Source organism: Eublepharis macularius, chromosome 5 (genome assembly GCF_028583425.1).
Source record: "Eublepharis macularius isolate TG4126 chromosome 5, MPM_Emac_v1.0, whole genome shotgun sequence".
Taxonomy (NCBI): domain Eukaryota; kingdom Metazoa; phylum Chordata; class Lepidosauria; order Squamata; family Eublepharidae; genus Eublepharis; species Eublepharis macularius.
This window is the reverse complement of record NC_072794.1, coordinates 145,423,240-145,442,745: the sequence shown is the minus strand read 5'-3', so window position 1 is coordinate 145,442,745 and position 19,506 is coordinate 145,423,240. Positions and strand designations below refer to the sequence as shown.

At 41.8% G+C, this 19,506-nt stretch overlaps 1 protein-coding gene across 1 annotated transcript in view; it reads right to left on the bottom strand.

The window, feature by feature from the left end:
* Nucleotides 1-9,843: 9,843 nt before the first annotated feature.
* EYA2 (EYA transcriptional coactivator and phosphatase 2) overlaps nt 9,844-19,506 on the bottom strand; it is a 199,973-nt gene continuing 190,310 nt past the window's right edge. Inside the window, exons 13-16 of the mRNA XM_054981392.1 lie at nt 18,785-18,899; nt 18,109-18,230; nt 15,427-15,527; nt 9,844-10,683 (exon numbers count right to left, since the gene is read on the bottom strand). Of these exons, the coding sequence (XP_054837367.1) occupies nt 10,603-10,683; nt 15,427-15,527; nt 18,109-18,230; nt 18,785-18,899 (419 nt within the window). The 3' untranslated portion in view covers nt 9,844-10,602. The remainder of the gene's footprint in view (nt 10,684-15,426; nt 15,528-18,108; nt 18,231-18,784; nt 18,900-19,506) is intronic.

The following is a 19,506-nucleotide window of genomic DNA, read 5'->3' as shown; positions in this document are numbered from 1 at the left end:
GCTAGAGAGGCTCTGCTGCCTACAGAAAGGCTAAGGTTTTGTTATGTTTTGTTATGAGGACAGTATTTGTCTTGTGTAAATATAACATTGTAATGTGTAGTTTGCTTTTCATATTGTAAACTATGTCAAAGAAATATTTGAAACGTTTGATTTTTATGACGTTCTGCAGTTTATAGACTCTCTGACATTACTTGCCCCCCAAAATGAGTAGCTGAAAAAAATAATGGAGGAAGATGAAACGGGTTGGGGGAAGGAAGATCAGGTATGCTATTAAATCTGAACACAGAAATACTGTATTTGGTATGGATGCATGCAAGGTTAAGTGGCACCACACTTATGTGGAGAGGGGGATTTATGCTGTAGAGTTTCTTTGTAACCTGCCTTGGAATTTTAGTTCAGTTCTTCCTTAAGATACTTGGAAATTTTACCTCAGGAGGATTCTGTTCACAACCAATATTCCTCTTTCCCCCCGCAAATAGAATGTCAGGTGTTCTCTACTGTCTTACCTCGAGAACATCTTCCCTTTACTGTTTGAATCCCACCACTAACACCATCTGTGGCTCTGGCCGCCTGTGCTTGACGTACGTATTACTGCCTCCCTAACTTTCTCAGTTCCCCAAAGATTTTCACTACCATAAAAAGCTTTTGCCTTCAGTTTAAATTGTATTAAATGGTATTATAGGAAGGCATAGTTATAGATAGTAGTATGACAGAACGGTCAGCACGTAGGGGTGGCTGTAAGGTGACAAGAGGATCCCATATTCCAGATGAAACAGGCATTTTGCTTAACCAGAAATAGAATTTATTTTTAAGTACGTATGTGTGATGGCTGCATAGTACTAATAGTATTGGTTTCAGAATAGTTTCATAAACTTGGTTATTTCAAAATAGTTATATATTCTTAAAGGTATATTCATGGACTCAGTAATTTTCCACACAGTTCTTCACTCTCAGAATGATTCCTCCTCTCATCCACACAGATGCAGCCTTTCAGGATTCCACACTGTTTGCCTGAACCAGATGGAAAGAACACTTTGCCTCAGCACTCTAAAAACTGCAATTCGCTCTGGCCCATAGGATACAGCTACCATCCAGTCACATCACACTCCACTCATCCATCCAGCCCCCCTCATCCTTACCTCAGAGGCCTGCATTTCTAGCCACAGTAAACATATACTCAAAACCCCACCTTAACCATCAGAAATAAAATGCAAACTATTTACCACGCAAAACGTTACATATGCCTTGCCTGAAATCCTTGGCTTTGATCAACTGCCAAGCCGTACTGTGGCCCTCTATTTCCTTTTTACAGAGATGTGGACAGTCTCCTCTCACTTTTCTGACCAAGCTTGGCCTCTCTAGGTACGAGAGTGCTCCTTTTTGCTATCAGCTATTAGGGTTTACCTGATCTGTGCTAAATTTTTCTTCAAGGGCAGCCTATTTTGGTATCTTGCTGGCTGGGTTCTTTGACAGGGAATGTGGTCCAAATATGCCACAAAATCAACACCCACCTGCCTCCAGTTACCAATGCACCTTTGCATGCTGTTCTAAGGTGGAGGCTTAGTCATCTACAGATAGTGCTTTTGTATAGCGTGGGGTGCTAAATCATAGTTGGTTGATGAAAATTTTTGTTTCTTGGGATGCTGGTACAGCTGACTTGTTCTGGAGCATCTGACGGGGACGAGATGGAAAAATACGCTGTTACAAATGTGTTTTCTATCATGTCGTCTCCAGAGTTAAACTATCAATGTACTTCCCCCTCTCCAGGCTGGTCATATTGGGAAGATAATGTTGAGTGTAGCATTCACTCTAGTGGATTTGAGGCTAGCCTCAATTACTGAGCAATTTACATAGAACAGTATTTTGTGTTTTTCCCTTTAGAAGAAAAATGTTTTTTTTTTTTTTAAAAAAAAGACTCATTCCCATAGAAGCAGGGTCCTGTCGATCAGTTTAGGTCCTGCCTCCTATTGTACTACGGTTAGCTGCATCCACCTGCCCAAGATACCTCTGCATGGGGAGGACAGATAGAAAACTCACTGGTGAGACCAGATTTCCCTTGGGTGGGGAAACAGGTTCACACAATGGGCTGTGATATAATGTGAACAACACAGTATATAAATGCAATTTAATACTGCGGCTATGTAAAAGTGGAAATTGGGTTTGTCTTGTGGTGAAGCAGATAGTGAGAATTTGCTGCCACCATGTGGCTAAGTTTGGGAACGGAACAAAATGAACATGAGTGGCCTCAGAAAATTCAGGCTACAATTTCACTGTTATAGCACAATATTGACAGACTGACCTACAGTGGCCAACTGAATGCCTTATTAGGCCCACAAATAAGTCAAAAAACCTCCCCTACTGCTGGTCCCATAACAGCTACTGTTGGTGGTACATCCACTGTTGTCCAAACATGGAAGTGCCATTTTTACTATCATAGTTAATAGCTATAATAGCTATAATAAGGAGCCCCGTGGTTCAGAGTGGTAAGCTGCAGTATTGCAGCCCAAGCTCTACTCACGACCTGAGTTTGATCCTGGCAGAAGCTGGGTTCAAGTAGCCGGCTCAAGGTTCACTCAGCCTTCCATCCGTCTGAGGTTGGTAAAATGAGTACCCAGTTTCCTGGAGGTAAAGTGTCGATGACTGGGGAAGGCAATGGCAAACCACCCCATAACAAACAGTCTGCCAAGAAAATGTCATGATGTGACGTCCCCCATGGGTCAGTAATGACTTGGTGCTTACCTTTACCTAATAGCTATAAACAGCTGTGAACTCCCCCATAGATTAGTCTAAGCCTCTTTTAAAACCTGGTAAGTCAGGGACCAGTGTGGCAACCACTAATGATGTGTTGCTGTGTAAAGAAGTAACTTTTTTTGTCATTCTGAAATCTGTCAGTTTAGTTGGTAAGCTCAGGTTGTCCAAAGATAAATGTCCAGTTGCTCTTGTGAGAGAGGGAAGAGCTTAGTATATTGTATCAGTGTCTTGGTTCCCAGACCATAATATTTTATCACAAGGAAAATATTATTTGCATAGCCGCTCCAGTGGACATAGCATGACGACTATGGTATTGACTGCTGTGTAGCCAATATGGAGGAACTTCTGGTAAGTGCTTATGATACATACCCTCCCTCTCAAAAACAAGAGTAGAGTGATTCTTGTGTTAGCTAATTAGAAGTTTAGTTTTTTAAATCATTTGGTAGTTAAACACCATTCAAGTGTCCTTACCTGTCCAGAAAATACCTTGTCAAGTGCTGAACACCATCTAATTATCACCACCACACATGATGCCATACTCTGTCTTGAACACTGGTTTTAGTCTACCCATTTATTTTTGTAGTTATTTGCAGACTGGACATTTCTCTCTTTCCCTAGTACTGATGTGAACACATTGTCCCTAAGCAAATATTTCCAGAAGGCTAGCAATTAAAGCAAAAATATACAGCAAAAACAAGAGTCTTGGAGCACTACATATAACAGCCAGTTTTTATTCTGACATCAGCTTTTGTGGCTTAGAGCCCACATAAATGTCTGACAATCCTACACAGCTCCTTGTATGCATTTACCTCACTAAAGCAAAGAAATAATTTCCCATACAAGGAAAGAGTTCTGAAGAACTCGAAGGCTAGGACATTGTTTTGTGCTATATTGATCGATCCTTTAAAAAGGCTTTTGTTTTGGACTAACAGCTTATCATCACCATCCTTTGTGGCATATGACAGATAAATGGTTGATTTGTAGCTTGTCAGTACTAGGAAGTGAAACCTATTTGACTTGAGCCAGGAGCCCGAACTTTTGGATTCTATGCAGCGCTACTGGCAGGCTCTGCCGGACACAGATATTTGTTTGTTTGTTTATAGTCTGCCTTTCTCACTGAGACTCAAGGAGGATTACATAAGTCGATACGATCAATGGCTGGGACATTCACTAAACAATACAATAGGCTAAGGGTAGCAGAAATTTGAAAACAATCATAAATCCAATACAGGGCTGAAAAGTAACGTGGAAACCAATGGAAATCCAGTTGGTCTCTAAGGTGCTAGTGGACCCAAATCTTGCTCTTGCTTAAGTATAAGTTGGTTTTTAATTAAGAAGATTTAAGCTGCCTGTCCAAATTATTCTGTCTGTATGTGAAAGAAACCAACTGGTAAAAACTTGCTAAATGCATTAAAATGACCTTAATACAGAAATTTCTTTGACACAGTGCAACACTGGACACGGATTAGATGAACCATCTCCAACAGGCCGCTGGCGAACTACCAGGAGCTTCACAGCTTCTACAAAGTAGCTCATGGCATCTCCTAGAAGACCCAGAAAAAGAATGCAGAAAAACTGCTCTATGATTTTTTTTGAAAACCCTTTTATTTCATAGGATTTTCCCACTGTAGTGCTTAGCCAAAAGCTTTCTTTCTGGGGCATTGTATTAGACAGGCATTTTGATGCATTTGCCCAGTGAAGGATCATATGCCAGTCACCAATGTGTAGCTCGCCAGCTGCTGCATATAGCTCATACATCTCCTACAAGACCTAGGAAAAAACTGCAAAAAGCTGTGCGCCAGGCTCCCCCCCCCCCTTTTAAAGCTTTTATTTCACTTGATTTTTCCTCTGTACTGCTTAGCAGAGAGCTTCATTTCTGGTGCTCTTCCTAGTCCATGTTTTGTTTCTGAGATGGAACAAAATTTGATAATATGCCGGGGAGGAGGTAGTTTGGGATATTTTTCATTATTCAAAAGTAGATCTCATTAAACTAAAGGTTGGCACCCCTTGGATTAGGTGTAACAGGGATGCTCATTGTTTGTGATATGCATGTTGGATTAATTTTATTATTTTTCTCTTTAACCTTCAGCTTTTTGGTACATTTACTGGGGAAAAGATGGAACAGAAGTTGAACTAAATGCCTGTTCAATGGAAAAGACCCAGAGAACCGTAGCATTTGTGTGTAGTGTGCTGGTATGGTAGGTGGTCAGAACAACTGAATACACCCACCATTTTCTTAAAACACAATTGAGAACAATCCAAGGAAAGTTAAGCATTTTCATGTATCATTGATATAAACAGGAGAACCAGACACAGCTTCAATCTCTCCTATTGGGATGTGTTCAAGAGTGATTGGATCATACCCATTGTTGGCAATAATTCTGTACCGCTTGTGTTTTTGTCTACAGGTTTTTTGCATTGCTTAAGGCAAAATTGCAGAGACAACAAGCAATACAAGATCCACAAAGTCTTTATCCATCCTGAAAGGCAGAAAACATGAGGGCATGACGCTCCACTGGAGCAGAAGAAGAAACCACTTGCCAGATCTTTCCCTTGGAAACTGTCTGTTCTCAGCATGACAAGCTGTGTCTTGTCCAGAGCAATCTCTTTTTCGATAATTACAGCTTTTCTGCTGCAGTCCCTTTTGGCACCTGTAATGCTGCAGCAAATGGGGGCTCTGGCTAGAACCACGCCTTCTGACATAAATCAACATTGACCATCTCTGACACCCAAAGCAGATGAACCATTGCTCTTAGGGTAAAAGTACAAACATGCAAGCCTGAACAAGTTCACAGGATTTTCTCTATGCAAGATGCTTTGAGAAACATGATCTGGTCGAAACCTAACTTTACGCTAGGTCAGAATAACTTAGTGATTGCTTGCAACCAACTGCCCCCCTCCCCCCAGCTTCAGTAAACTGCTGTAACCTTGAGCTTGGATCCCCCAGAGCATTTCCATGGATGGAAAAGGTTTCTTCGCACAAAGCACAACTTTCTTCTCTTCTCCCTCTTGTTACAGCCTAAAATACTCCCTTCTCCACACTCAATGCTGCTCCTTGGAGACGGGACCACAAGGAAGAGCTGGAGATTTGTGAAGATCATGCCCACCTGTGAAATTCTTCATGGGATCCAAGCCAATATCTGGAACCATGGTTTGATGCCGTTTTGTTAACCACAGTTAGTCTTAATTATGGTTTCACATTAACACAGACATCCTGACTTCTTCCTTGGTCCTGCCTTTTTGAAAAGGGTTTTTTAAAAATGGGTTTGAAGTAAACAAATAAATAGAATTTTGGGAGAAAATGACAAAAAAGTGAGAGAGTCTTTGAGACACCTCTTGATAAAGGATGTTTGCCCAAGGCAGACACTTATTAGCTATATGGCGGGGAGGGGGGGACACTCTTTGCTGCTGGCCAGCATGGAAAGAAGAGCTAGTTTTTGGGTGGAATGAGAGAAGACACAACATGAATAATCTTGAATAAAATGCTATGAAACAACCCAGAAGGAGCACAGGGGGATCCCGGAATGATGCTCAGAGTATGAAGGAAAAAGTTGTTTAGTTCCTTGACGAAGCAGAACTTGTGGCAGCAACTGCTGCATCAGGTTAGAGCAGCAAACCTGTACTTCTTTTGAGTGACTGGATTTCACATATATTGGCAGTGCAAACAAACATTTATTGAAGTAAACGATGTTTGAAATGTTCCACCCTGTTAGACCAGAGAAGTTGGTCATGAAGTCATATAAAACAGATAATTAGGTTTCACTGACCCAGCCAGAATGGCTTAAACTGGAATCTTCAATTTGAACAGCACCGCTTGCTTCGCTGTTCACCTGCCAGCTGAGAGACTTCCATTCAAATCTCAAAGGGGAGACTAATGATGTTCTCCCACACAAAATAATATTTTGACTTTAATTTCAGGAACCAAGACAAGTCTGGCCCAAGTCCACGCAGAGCACAAAGCCTGTGTAAATAGAACTGACTAGCAAAAACCTCACATTAGCCATGCCAACAGTGGTTTTCATGAGATTCTTTGCCTAAAACTCTGAAAGGCCTGGGCTAAAATAAGTGAATCCAGCAATGTGCACACATTGGTAGTTCTCCTATAGCCTCAGTACAAATTGTATTGTTTTATTTGTTTTTAACCCAGTTAGGAAAAAAATGAACTAGTGATTGTATGCAGCAGAATTGTCACTACTGTTGTTTCAAAGGGAGGGTTGGCCATTGCTGCATAAATATCTAGCAATTACTGAAGAGACAATTTTTGTCACATTTGAGGCCTACTCTACTACAAACCCCTTCCAACATAGCATTAGGATTTGAGAAACTGCTGCTACACATGTTTGAAGACAAAAACTTGTCTCTATATCATAGAATGGCCTTAAATTGCTTTTAAATAATCACATGCAAATAATAAAACATGATTCAGGCTAGCTACATATGAGAAGAAACCCAACTTTTGAGGAGATACATTTTCACATCTCTGTTACGAGACTGTGGCAAAATTTGCTCTTAATGGACCCTGTAGTCGTGTTCACATGTTATGGTGAACACGCATACAATCTGCATGTATGTGTGTGCACCTGTTGGTAAGAAAGAGCCAGTGCACTTGACAAATGAACTGGGGACCAAAACCTAGATAAATGTGGAGTTTAAATCACACATTCAGCTGTACATTTGTTGAATGTAACATGAGAATTACTCACCATATAAATAAAAATCAAGTATATACTGTACACAGATTGTAAATGCATTCACTATAACTTATGAACAGAGTTTATGTAAGATTAAAAAGGGGTTTAATTTTGTTAATGTAAATTTTTAATATCCGTCTTTCAAATTTCAAAAATAAGACAACATGGGCAACTAAAGTGATAAGGGCAATGGAAGGCAGGGCTTGTGTGATTTGAAGTATTAAAGAGAATTACAGCAGAGGAACTTTCTTCACCTGACATAACATTCTGCATCTTCCACAAAGATTTTAAGAGATGCAGAAGCTCTGATGCACATCGTGTTTCCAGTCAATCTGAATGGTGGTATTTAAAAAATTACACATCTATGACAGTATTCTATAAACTATGTTTTGAAAATAAGAAACCTAGTCTGAAACTAGATGAAGATTCCTGAATATCTAGGAATAACCTGGATATTTCAAACCATAATTTTTGGGAAATATGGACATTTGACTGTATTAACTCATATATAATGGTTTACAGTGTAACTAGCAGAACTAAAGGACTTTAGGCCCCCTTTCCTCAAATCTGCTTTAGCATTTCAAAAAATTCTTGCAGGATGCAGCTTATTCCACTTTAGGTGGTTGTTGGGCCACTAAGCAACTGTGGACCACAGAAGAAGCAATAACTCAAGGTCCCCAATCTTGTAGAGCTTACAGGCACATCTGGAATTTTAAAAAATGGGTAATAGGTGCCACCACAAAATGGCTATCATGGGGACTAGGGCCAATCACAAAACATTGAGATTGCAACCCAAGCGTCTTCCTACAATAGAGGCGGCTCTTTCTGAATGCGTGCTCCTTGCGGACACAAAGGTGATGCCTCCTGGGTTCTTTTGAAGCATCTCCTGCTCCCTTGAGCCAGAATGAACCATTTCCTTTGAGGGAAGAAGCAAATGGGCACCAGGTGCCATGGTACTCCTGGGCATTACAAGGAGAACAGAGTTCATTGATACAAGCAATATTACCTCCTGGTAAAGGTACCAAAGTTGAGAGAAACCTATTTATTCTCTTAAAGTACAAATCAATACACTTGACCCAAAGCTTTCTGGCATCTTCTCAGCTGTCAGTTTGCAGGCTACGCTTTCTGGCTTTGGCTCTGAGGAGATCCTGAATTCTCCACAAGTCATACGGCTTGGTAGTTCAGCATGTGCTGAAAACATCCCCTCCTCAATCGCTTCTTGTGCACAAGAATTAGTCCTTTCAAAATAGGGAAATCTCCCGTTTATGTACTTTATCCAGTTACGTCTTACAGCATAACAATGGTGGATGGATGTTAATAAATATTAAACACACTGATTGAGGTGGGCAGAGTGCATGTAAAAACTTAGCCAGAGGGGAGGTAAAAAGTAACCTATTTCAGCTCATGCCTCAGGATTCTTGTTTACATTGTTTAATTCCTACACAATAGAGTATGTTATTATATGGACTGTAGCAAACTAATACAGTCACCTCAGTGTCCCAGGCAAAATGCAACAACTTCTTGATTGGCAACTGCTAAAAGATTTAGCTTTGCTGTCTGTCAGCACTGGCTTTCAGCTAGTCAAGCATCTCTACCCCCCCGCCCCCCCAACTCGCTTAATTCAATTTGTTCATCTCTTGGAAGCCTGACAGCATCCCCCCCCCCCCTTCCTTTTTCTCTCTTTGGTTTCCTGTCCTGGCCTCGTAGCCAAATTTATTTCCGTTGCTGACAATCAGTCAGCAGCCAAATCTCAAGCCAAAAGAGTGTGTTCTATCCAATTTGTGTTCCTTCGCTCAGCCTTTTGTCTAGATATTGTCTTCAAGAGGCTGAGAATGATCACATCTATAGAAGTGTTCTGGATTGGCTTCTTCTGGGTACTTCAACATTTCTTTAATTAAAAAAATGTAGGGCAAAATTCTGCAAAACCCATCACATTCTTGCAGCATCTTTAATGTAGTAACCCCCCCCCCCGATATACACATAGTAGTACTACTCTGCTTTTCTTTCCCCTGTGTCTTCGTGGCATATGGTACAAGTGGTACAGTAGAAAGAGTAAAAGGACAGGCAAGAGTTCTTGCAATTTAGGGCTGCTACTCCTGCACAACATGTGGGTTCGCTGCATTTAAATCCTAATAGGGTTGGTTCCGGTGCCTCTAAAATTCGCACTGGAGGTGAAAATGTGCTAGATTTCTCCATTTTTGTAGGGCTGTGATGAGGAAACCATCTGATGAAAATCTGCAGAACTTGCAAAGGTTCAAGACTTTTCTGGCTTTAGGAATTGTTTCGAGCCATCCAAAGTGGGTGCATTTGGGCAAAACTTTACAAGACTCTTCTGGTCTGACACCAGATTGAAAAGATGTCAAGCTTATTATATGGCAAAAAGTAAGGATTTTAGCCCTAAAACTGTAAACATAGTTTTATTGCCATTCACTCATCACAAGGTAATTTTTCTTTCCAACCATGCGAAAACAAGATGGCAGCCCATGTAGTCATGTGTGCATCACACGTGCCAGCATTTAAAAACCTAGCTATAGTTCTTACACCAAGGGTTCCCAAATGTGCTCATTTCAAATGGATGTGATAATGATTGTTCCCCCAGAGTTTACCACGGAGAAAGAGCTATTAAATTAGAAAGAGCTGAGTCTATCCTACCCAGCAGATAACAAACACAGGTACCAAGCTTAATATCAGAGTAATAGGATTAGTTCATAAATTAAAAAAATACAAAAAAATCATCTATTTCAATCTCCCCTCCCCCACCTTCCTCAGAAACTTATCTGAATCGATAAACGGTCCAGCAGATATGCTTAAAAATTCCATGTCACATCTCCCCACCCCATTCTCATTCATTAAAGCAAGGAAAAAACCCCTAACAAATTAAACCAGAACTGGTCTTCTGTATGCCTGGAAGTCATTTACATGGTAAAAGTCCCATTTTAGCTCTAAGCATCCAGTTATTAGGCTGTTGAAAGTTTTTCTCTTCCATTCAAAGAAAAAGGTACTTTGCATGTGGCATTCCTGGTGCAGATTCTTCTAAAGGCTTTCATACAAAAGAGCTCCGCCTCAACAAAGGCCGATGCAGTAACAGCATAAAACGCCAATAAAATAGGTTGTGTCTTCAAGAGTGATGCTGAGACCACCGCCGAGACATCTGGATCTGCTACAAGTATTCCAGCTCTAATGCGTGCCGCAAAGCCTCTAGATCAGCATGGCAGGAGATCCTCCAGAAAGGCATGTTATGCTACAATTATAAATACAAATATATTTTTTATTCAGAAGACATTTACTAAATTGTTACCCAAACCATTATAATTTTAACATAGAAAAAAACATCTGCAAAATGCATAGCAATGAACAAGCAATTACAGAAAAAAGGCAAGCTGTCATCTAGGATTCAAAGTGATATGGGCAGCTGGCTCTGGTCACAAACGGGAGCTTTTAAGTGGTGGCCCCTCCTCTGGAGGGCTGCCTGGATTTGGAGCAGCATTGGATGAGGCACAAAGGGAGGGAATGTCTCTCGTGTGTAAGAGTTGCTTTCTGCACATGGTAATGTTGAATCACATCCAGCATGTATAGCTTAATCCATGAGTGATAAACCATTTCTCACAATTTGATATAAAGTTACAGCCTCTGAGTGGATGATGTAATAAAGCTCTTTTACCCTGTGGAATTCTACAAGGGTCCTCAATTCAGATATTGTGTAACAACCTATTTAGCACCTGTCCTCCTCCCTCACTCTGAAAACAAGCACAGATCTTTAAACTTGTAAGGCAGAATTACACTGTGAGTGGACAATCTAAATTTCATTCCCTTTGGTCAAGAGAGATTGCATTCCAGGGTGCTTTACTTTCTTCTTTCCTGGCTCCCTTCGACTTTTTATTCATTATCTCTCCCCTGAGATAAATTAGGCTGAGAAAGACTGGCTCAAAGTCACCCAGTGAGTTTATTAGTTGGGTGCCACTCTGAATCCTGGGCTCCTTGATCCTAGTGCCACAAAGTGCAAAGTTTTTGAGTGGTTTTAGCTGTGTCCTCACCAAGTTGGTTCACACCAACTTCCGTTTTAATGAAGATACTGTGATGCAACATATTTGGCATCTTTCAACCACATCTCTGTAAAGGATTTTGGCTGGTGGTTGTTTCATTCATTCATTCATTCATTCATTCATTCATTCATTCATTCATTCATTCATTCATTCATTCATTCATTCATTGTCCACCTCTTTCTCTGAGGGAGATCAATGCACTGCAGGGGGAGCGGGAAGGCAGCTCTGTTCCACCGAAGGAAGTTTCCTTCATTTGAGGAAAATGTAGTCTGCATCCAACCTGGTATCTTCTACCTGAGTCTTCAAGACCAACAAGGTTTTCAGAGTGTAAGGTTTCATGAGACAGAGCTCCCTTCTTCAGACTCCCTGAAAACCTTGTTGGTCTCTAAGGTACCACGGAACCCAAATCCTGCTGTTCTACTGCAGACCCACATGGCCACCCACCAACACTATCTTAAGTCTTCAAGGCTCATTACAGCTTGTGTCTTTATATTCTGATGGATACCGTGTCATGTACATCATAACTTAGAAAGCAATGCGTCCCTCTTATGAAAATCCTCTTATGAAAAGACCAACTCTCTCATGCTGTGAAATAAATGACAATTATGATCTGCCTGTGTTGTGTTCCTAGGCTCAGACTAGCCCCCCTCCCCCTGCAAAAACTGCAACAGAATATGGCAATGGTCTCAACATCATCAGATCTACTTTGTACCCCAATATACAAAATGAGATCCAGTCTGAATGATGCAGAAGACCCCATTTTTCTCTACTTTTCTTCTTTCTCCTCTCGCTCCCTTCTTCTCAGAACATGTCCACAGATACTGGTTCCTTCTCCCTAGCAAATCCTGAGGCATTTAGTTAAGGATGCTGATACAGAAATCTTGAATGGAGAATTCATACCACCACCACCAATGATCAAATTACAGTTAGGATTTGGCATTTTGGGCTAGGGGTTGTGTGACAGGCAGAAGAAACTGAGCCATTGAATTGGTGTAAATCTATATTTTTAAATGCTGTTTTATGTTCTGGGTTTTTATTGGTTGGGCTTTTAACACTTTGAACATTTTAATTATTTTCTTTCATTTTGTGAGCTGCCTTGAGGAGGTCTCTGAAGAGGCAGCATATGATTGTTCTAAAGAAATCACAGAATCACATAAATTAAATATTGTAACAATATTTTCACTTTTTCTCCTACTCTTCATGCCTCAGCACACATTGATGTACCATGGTTACAGTGCACTTTAGGTCAGACTGCAGTCTACTTGTGGGTCCAGACCCACTTTTAGAAGACCAGTGATTTTGCAGATGGAGTGCTGAACTTTGCCTGCAAGAGATATGGGCCAAAATTCTTGCTCAGACACGATGCTCCTTTGGCAAGTCAATCTCTCTTGTCCTAACCTACCACACAGTGATGGACTGAGGCTAGAATTGATAACCTCCTATATATAATTGTCGGAGAAATGGCAAGATCCATTAACATGCGTGATAAATCAGTGACTATAGTGAACTGCGCCTCTTGAGAGACAAAAATAAAAGTCCGTCCATTTACTTTTCCCACATGGCTCTGCTTCCGTTAATTATTTTTGTTTTTCTTTCTCTAAAGAGTGGAGATGCTGGCAACTCGGCCACGCCTGCTGTTTCGTTCCCATCAATTTATCACTCCTCCGACAGGTGAAGAGAAATGACCCACTCAGGCTGAGATATCCTGAGATATCATCAGTGCTGCTGGCGAAGCAGTGAAAGGCGCCCAGGCCTCCCAGTGGGTTTATAAAGCTCAGGTGTGTAGTCACCCGCACTAATGATCACCATCAATCACATGGCCTGACAGCTCCACCAAAGAATGTGTGCCTATTAATGGGAAAGAGGCGTAAAGCGGGAGACACCAGCAAAGGGGCCTCTTGGCACAGAGTTTGCAAAAGGGATTGCTTCACCCTACTGTCAGGGAGCTCCATAGCCTTTGATGGCCTCATGGGCACTGACCCCCATTACCTTTGAAGTTCACAGGGGCCTAAGTCCAAAGCCCCACGCTATCATCACTTCACTTTCTTTCTTTCTTTTTTTCTGTGCATTTGATGTTCGGCTTTAACTCCTGGAAGAACACTTATTTGCTCAGGAATGGTCTCGGCTTACAGAAACCTGCAGTGGCTCAAGGAAGGGGGCACTGGTGTACCCTCTTGGTTTTTTGAGCCCTGATGCACCCCACTGCCAGCACCTCAGAGGTGATGATGTGGAATGAAGTAGTAGATAGAGGGTGTTCTCTTGGGAAACATGTACATGTAAATATCAGTTTTTGAAAATAATGTGGTATGTGGGAGTAAGAAGGGGACAGAGGAAGAATGACTGGATTTCAGGGAAGAACGTCAGGCAGTGGTGTTTTCTCTACAAATTCTCTCCTGCAAATGTCCCTTTAGGTCCCTTTGCCCTCATTTTGAATGCCAGGATTGAAATGCTTTTTTTTGTTTTTGTTTTTAAAAAATTGGTTGTTAATTTTTGACCATTGTTATGTTATTTTACGTTATCACGTTTTATTTGATAAGTCGCCTGAATCAAGTTCGCCTGGGAGGCAGCACAGAAATGTTCTAAATAAATAAAGCTCGATTCTCTTGCTAGAGAAAAAAAAATTAAAAATAACATCCAGGAGAGCAGCTGCCAGGGAAAATAAGTGGGCAGGAGGTCAGAATAAGCACCTACTTCTACCAGCCGATTCTCCCCTTCATGTGCATGGTACCCTTAGCCCTGACACTGTTGTTATGAAACAAACATAGGAGTGGGAAGTTCATTTCTTCCCCATTCTGCTTAATTCTACCCTGAAGCTGTAGACATTTTGATGTGAGCACATCAGATTGGAGGTGTACCATGGTGCTGAATATTTCCCCGTGTAAAAAAATTCCTGGCTATATGAAACACATTCGCACATGGGGTGTGTGGGGGGGTTAGGTTAGTCCCGTCCCTGATGTGTCGCTTCAAAATTCTACACTTTCCCATATTATGTTGTTCATGGATGTGGTAACTACTGCACAAGGGCTCCTCCTTGTACCATAGAGATAACATGAATGCCCAGAACATGTGGGATAAACCCACACAGCAGATCCTCCCTGCGCCAACATCACCACAGCTTCCAGGAGGGGCAAAGCTGGCATAGGAAGCGGCTGCAGTGCAGGATCTACTCGCATTGCATGGGCCTTCTTGCGCCACCTTTCCTGCATGGGAAAGCAGCTGTTTGAAAAGATTCCCAACACCACGCCACAACCACATCTTTGTCCATAATGTGCAGATCAGCTGCGACGCGTCCACGGGTGGGACTGTAAAATGTCCACACACCACTGAGAAACCAGAGCTTTGAATGGCCCAGCTCAGACGCACTCTCACAACCCGCCTTTCAGCTAGCTTTCACAGATGTGAGAATTGGCTCACGGCGCTGCAAGATCTTTACAGTTTTATTGTTCAGAGTGCCAGAAGTCCCTGTTCCTGTTTTCTTTCAGCTGCAACAAATCATTCATTATATATATATATATATATAAAAGAGGGGGGAGCAAAGAGCAGTCGCTTGTTACTAGCCAACTGTGCAAAGCAGCCGCCTCACCGAGCTGCATTCAATCACTCTTTCCCACTAGTGTTTGGAAGCAAAACCACACAGTAGAAATGAGAAATGGCAGATCTTGTCACACTCACTGATCTGATCTCACTCCTTATTTATGTATCTAGTAACATCATTGTTAATTGAGAACAGTTTTTGCAACAAACAGAAAAGTGCTGGAAAAGGCCTCAGTAGCTGCCAAGGGGATGGAGGGAGGATTTAAAGGAGGAAATTGCTCACAATGCTTTATGGATTTCCAAACAGGCAACATGGCCTAATTGAATAAAGCTTAGAATGGGGAAGGAATTTCTGTGTTGTGCTGCAGGCAGAGATGAGGAAGAGGATAAAACTATGGGCATTTTACCTTTTTTGCCCCCTGTTCCTCTTCAACGCCATCTCCTATTACAATGTACACGGCTTTCCGTCCAAACCTCTGCATTATCCTTTCAAAACAGCTTTCTTTCCCTGCATAATAAAGAAGAGGCATTAATCTTCTGTTCAATGTAAACAGCATAACTGAGAGTTACAAGAGACCCACATTTTCCTTTCTATGCTTGCATTTTTCAGTTTGTTCCTGACGCAACATCTTAGGCGCGGACTCCTCTAGCCATTCCTGCCTCAAGGCCAAGGGGATTTCCCCCCATCCCATCTGTCCATAATGAGATACATGGACAGAACTCATCAGAAGAACGTATTTTCATTGGGAATCACTATAACTTGGGAAAACTTCAGATGTACAAATCTGTCTTACATACTTGGTGGGATATGAAATGGGAAATTTTAATAGCTCACAATATAACTGCACAAATTACAGCCACACAAAATTCCTCTTACACAAATAACAACATAAAATGCATTCCTTTTTTATCTGTTAATTCAAATAAGAAATCTGGTGCATGTTCTGAAAGACTGAGATTTTTTTAGTCTGCTTGGGAGGGTCTTTTAATCCTCACTGAAGTTATGCAAAATATTGTATGATACAAATAAACCATTGTCTCTTAGGCAATTCTTGCTGCATTTGACTGACCTGTTGAAATTCTTAATCTCATGTTCTATTGTAACCTCCTGTGACTAACATTGCAATCCTAAACAAATTTATACCCGTCTATGTCTATTGTAGTCAGTGGCTAGGCAGGGTGTAACTCCACTTAGGATTCCATTAACTGAAGAAGGGAGCTTTGTCTTGTGAAAGCATACATCCTAAAAATCTTGTTGGTCTCTAAGGTGCCACTGGACTCAAATCCTGCTGTTCTACTGCAGACCAACATGGCTACCCACCTGAAAGTAGGACTGCAGTGTAGATGTAATTATCTTTTGACAATCTATACCAAAGAATGTTATAGAAATATTAAAGTTTTATGCAGGGGTCATTTCGTAGAAAAAGAGCTGGAGGAACTCATTAGCATAACTCATTAGCATATGCCACAGCTCTTGCCATCACCGGAAGTGTGTCATTAGTATAACTGATTTGCATATGCTATACTCCCTGACATCACCTATTCTGGCTGTTTTGAACCCAATCCTGGCCATTCAGGGCCGAAATTGGGCCCAAAATGGCAAAAAGGGGCTGAAAATGGCTGAAAAGGGGCCCAAAATGGTCAGGATCAGGCCACTGATGAGCGGAAGAGTGATCTACTACTTGTCAGAGGCCCAATCCGGGCCGTTTCAGCCTCAATCCAGGCCAAAGCAGGCCCAAAATGGCCGAGAGTCAGGTGGGCAGGGCTACCTGACATGTGACCTCTTTGGGAAACTGCCGGAACTGCATTCCTGTGCGTTCCCCCTCGAAATGAGCCCTGGTTTTATGTATATATTTAATGAAAATAATTTTTATGCCACCTTTCCTCCCAATTTAGGGTCCCCTCAAGGCAGTAAATAATCAAAATATTAAAACAAGCTTGAGTACATGTATAAGGGAAGCACCATGGTTCAGTGGTAGTGCATCTGCTTTACATGCAGAAGGTCTCAGGTTCAATCCCCAGCATCTCCAATTAAAAGGAACGGGTAGTTGGTGATGTGAAAAGCCTGAGACTTAGGAGAGCCACTGCCAGTCTGAGCGGACAGTATCAAGGGGATAATTCTGTATAAAACAGTGTTTACACACTGTGTTTACACACACACACTCACCAATTAACAAAACACAAACACATAACATAAAAAGTTAAAAAGTGCAAAAAATACAAGACTTGCCAAGACTTGCAAATGTGAGACAAGCTGGATGATAGGATGTACAGCATGATACCCTCTCCACTCTTCTGTAGAGGCTTCGGAAGCATGAAACACACACACAATTTGTGTGCATTTTTCTCAGATCTCTCTTTAGAGGATGGTGATGGCTATTATGTTCCATCAATCAACTGAGAATCAGCTGGGAATTACCGCTTCTGCTTTTACATAGTTTCATATTTTTAACAGCTACCTGAACAATCCTGACTAACATGAATTTGACAGAGCTTGTAAGCTAAGCATGGTTAGTACTCAGATGGGAGACTTTCAAGAAAGACTGGGGTTGCTATACAGAGGAAGGCAATGGAAAACCACCTCTGTGCATCTCTGGCCTTGAAGAGCCCATGGTTCTGGTATTGCCATGAGTTCGCTGTGAATTGATGGCCCAGCATTATGTCCTGACTTGGATGGCCCAAGCTAGCCTGATCTTGTCAGATCTCAAAGCTAAGCAGGGTTTGCCACAGTTAGCACTTGGATGGCAGACTATCCAGAAAGTCCAGGGTCTCTATGCAGAAGCAGGCAATGGCAAATCACCTCTGAAGATCTCCTGCCTTCCAAACCCTACACGGTCACCATAAGTTGGTTATGACTTGACAGCTGTTTCCACCACCAGATTTGTTACAGTGTTTCAGCTGCATTCTGTTTCTACTTGTGTTTTTATTTTGTTTGTAACTTGTTCCTGGGTCCACAGGAAGAGCATTTTGGCGGTAGTGGTGGTGGAGTTGGGGCTGCAATGGGAGGGGGAATGAGAAAGTCATGCTTTGTGGGTGGACATTCTTCCACCCATGGAATCACTCTGCTGGATGCAAGCCATTGTTCTTACCTGTCTTTGTTGCGCTGTAAATATTTTCGATGGGAAAGACCACACCTAGTCCGTACAAGAGCACTTTTGCAAGTGCTGGTATGAGCTGGGTTGTAGTGACCAAAACATTTACACAGTTAGGCCTGCAAGGGAGAAAACAGTGTCAGCACTGCAGTGAGTGGAGGGGGGGGGGGTCCAAACCCAGATCTTTGTTTTTCTCCTCTATTAGTTTGACCTGGAAACGGGATGTTCGCCTTGCCAGCAACTAGTCCCATGAAATCAGTCATTAATAGCAGTGGCTAGACTTTTAAATATTTTTCTCCTCCCCACAATTTGTCATAACTCAAATTAGTCTGAAAGTGAAGTACATCATAAGTAATCACACACCAGGGATATGAATGGTGTCAAACTCCAACAGCATTTTCACAGTGCCTGCTTCCCCCTGAACTACCAACTTCCTGTACAATTTTCTTGCTTTCCTCTAAGAGCATATCTGGGAGCCAGGAATGGAGCCTGATATAAATATATATTTATATTTCTAATTTATCTCCCCCTTCCCTTATGCAAAGCATGACCAAGTGCCCCCCCCAACTGGGTCAAGAGTATCCTATAAATATATGGTCCTTGGTTTGTTTGGGGAGCAGTAGAAGAAAGTAAAACTTTGCAACCTGGAGACAATTTCTTAAGCCGTTCTTACCGGGAATGTATCAAATCCAGAGCTTTCAGAGCATGTGTTAGCCAGAGATCAGTCAGCGCTTCCAGTTCAGCTCTTAACTGCAGCCAGGTTTCCCTCTTAGGAGCTCCTATTAAACCTGCAGATATAAAAAGCAGCGTTTGTAGTTAAGCTCCAACGGGAAGGAGCTGAATCGCTTGCATATGGCTTTGCAATACCATAGAATCATAGAGTTGGAATGCACCAGAAATCTATCTAGACCGATTCCCTGTCCAAAAGTCAGGATCATCCACCCACTAGCCATATTGCAATGTCAAGACAGCTTGACAAAAGCCAAGACACAGTGACTGCACTTTACTAAGGTGCTTGGCAGGGAAAAATGAAAAAAGCACGTGTCCATAGCCTGGCCAATTTCAACTCTTTTTGAACTGATCTTATAGCATTTAACATGGAGCTCTTCCCGAACCCCAGACCTCATCTGGCACTAGCCTTTACAATGACTGCTCCAGGATCTTGGGGGCAAGACATCTTTCCTCAGAATTGGAACAGTGGGGCAAAATCAGCATTGGGGGAGAAAATTACTCACTCATGATCCATTGATTCTGCTTCAGACACAAATCTCCCAATAGCTGGGTAGCTTACTCAAATTCTGTCTTTGAATGAGCTTTGAACTCTACTGAAAGCACTTGCACCAGCAAAGTTAAACACTCGTCCAGTAAGCAGCTTGGGATTGGGAAGGGGGGTAT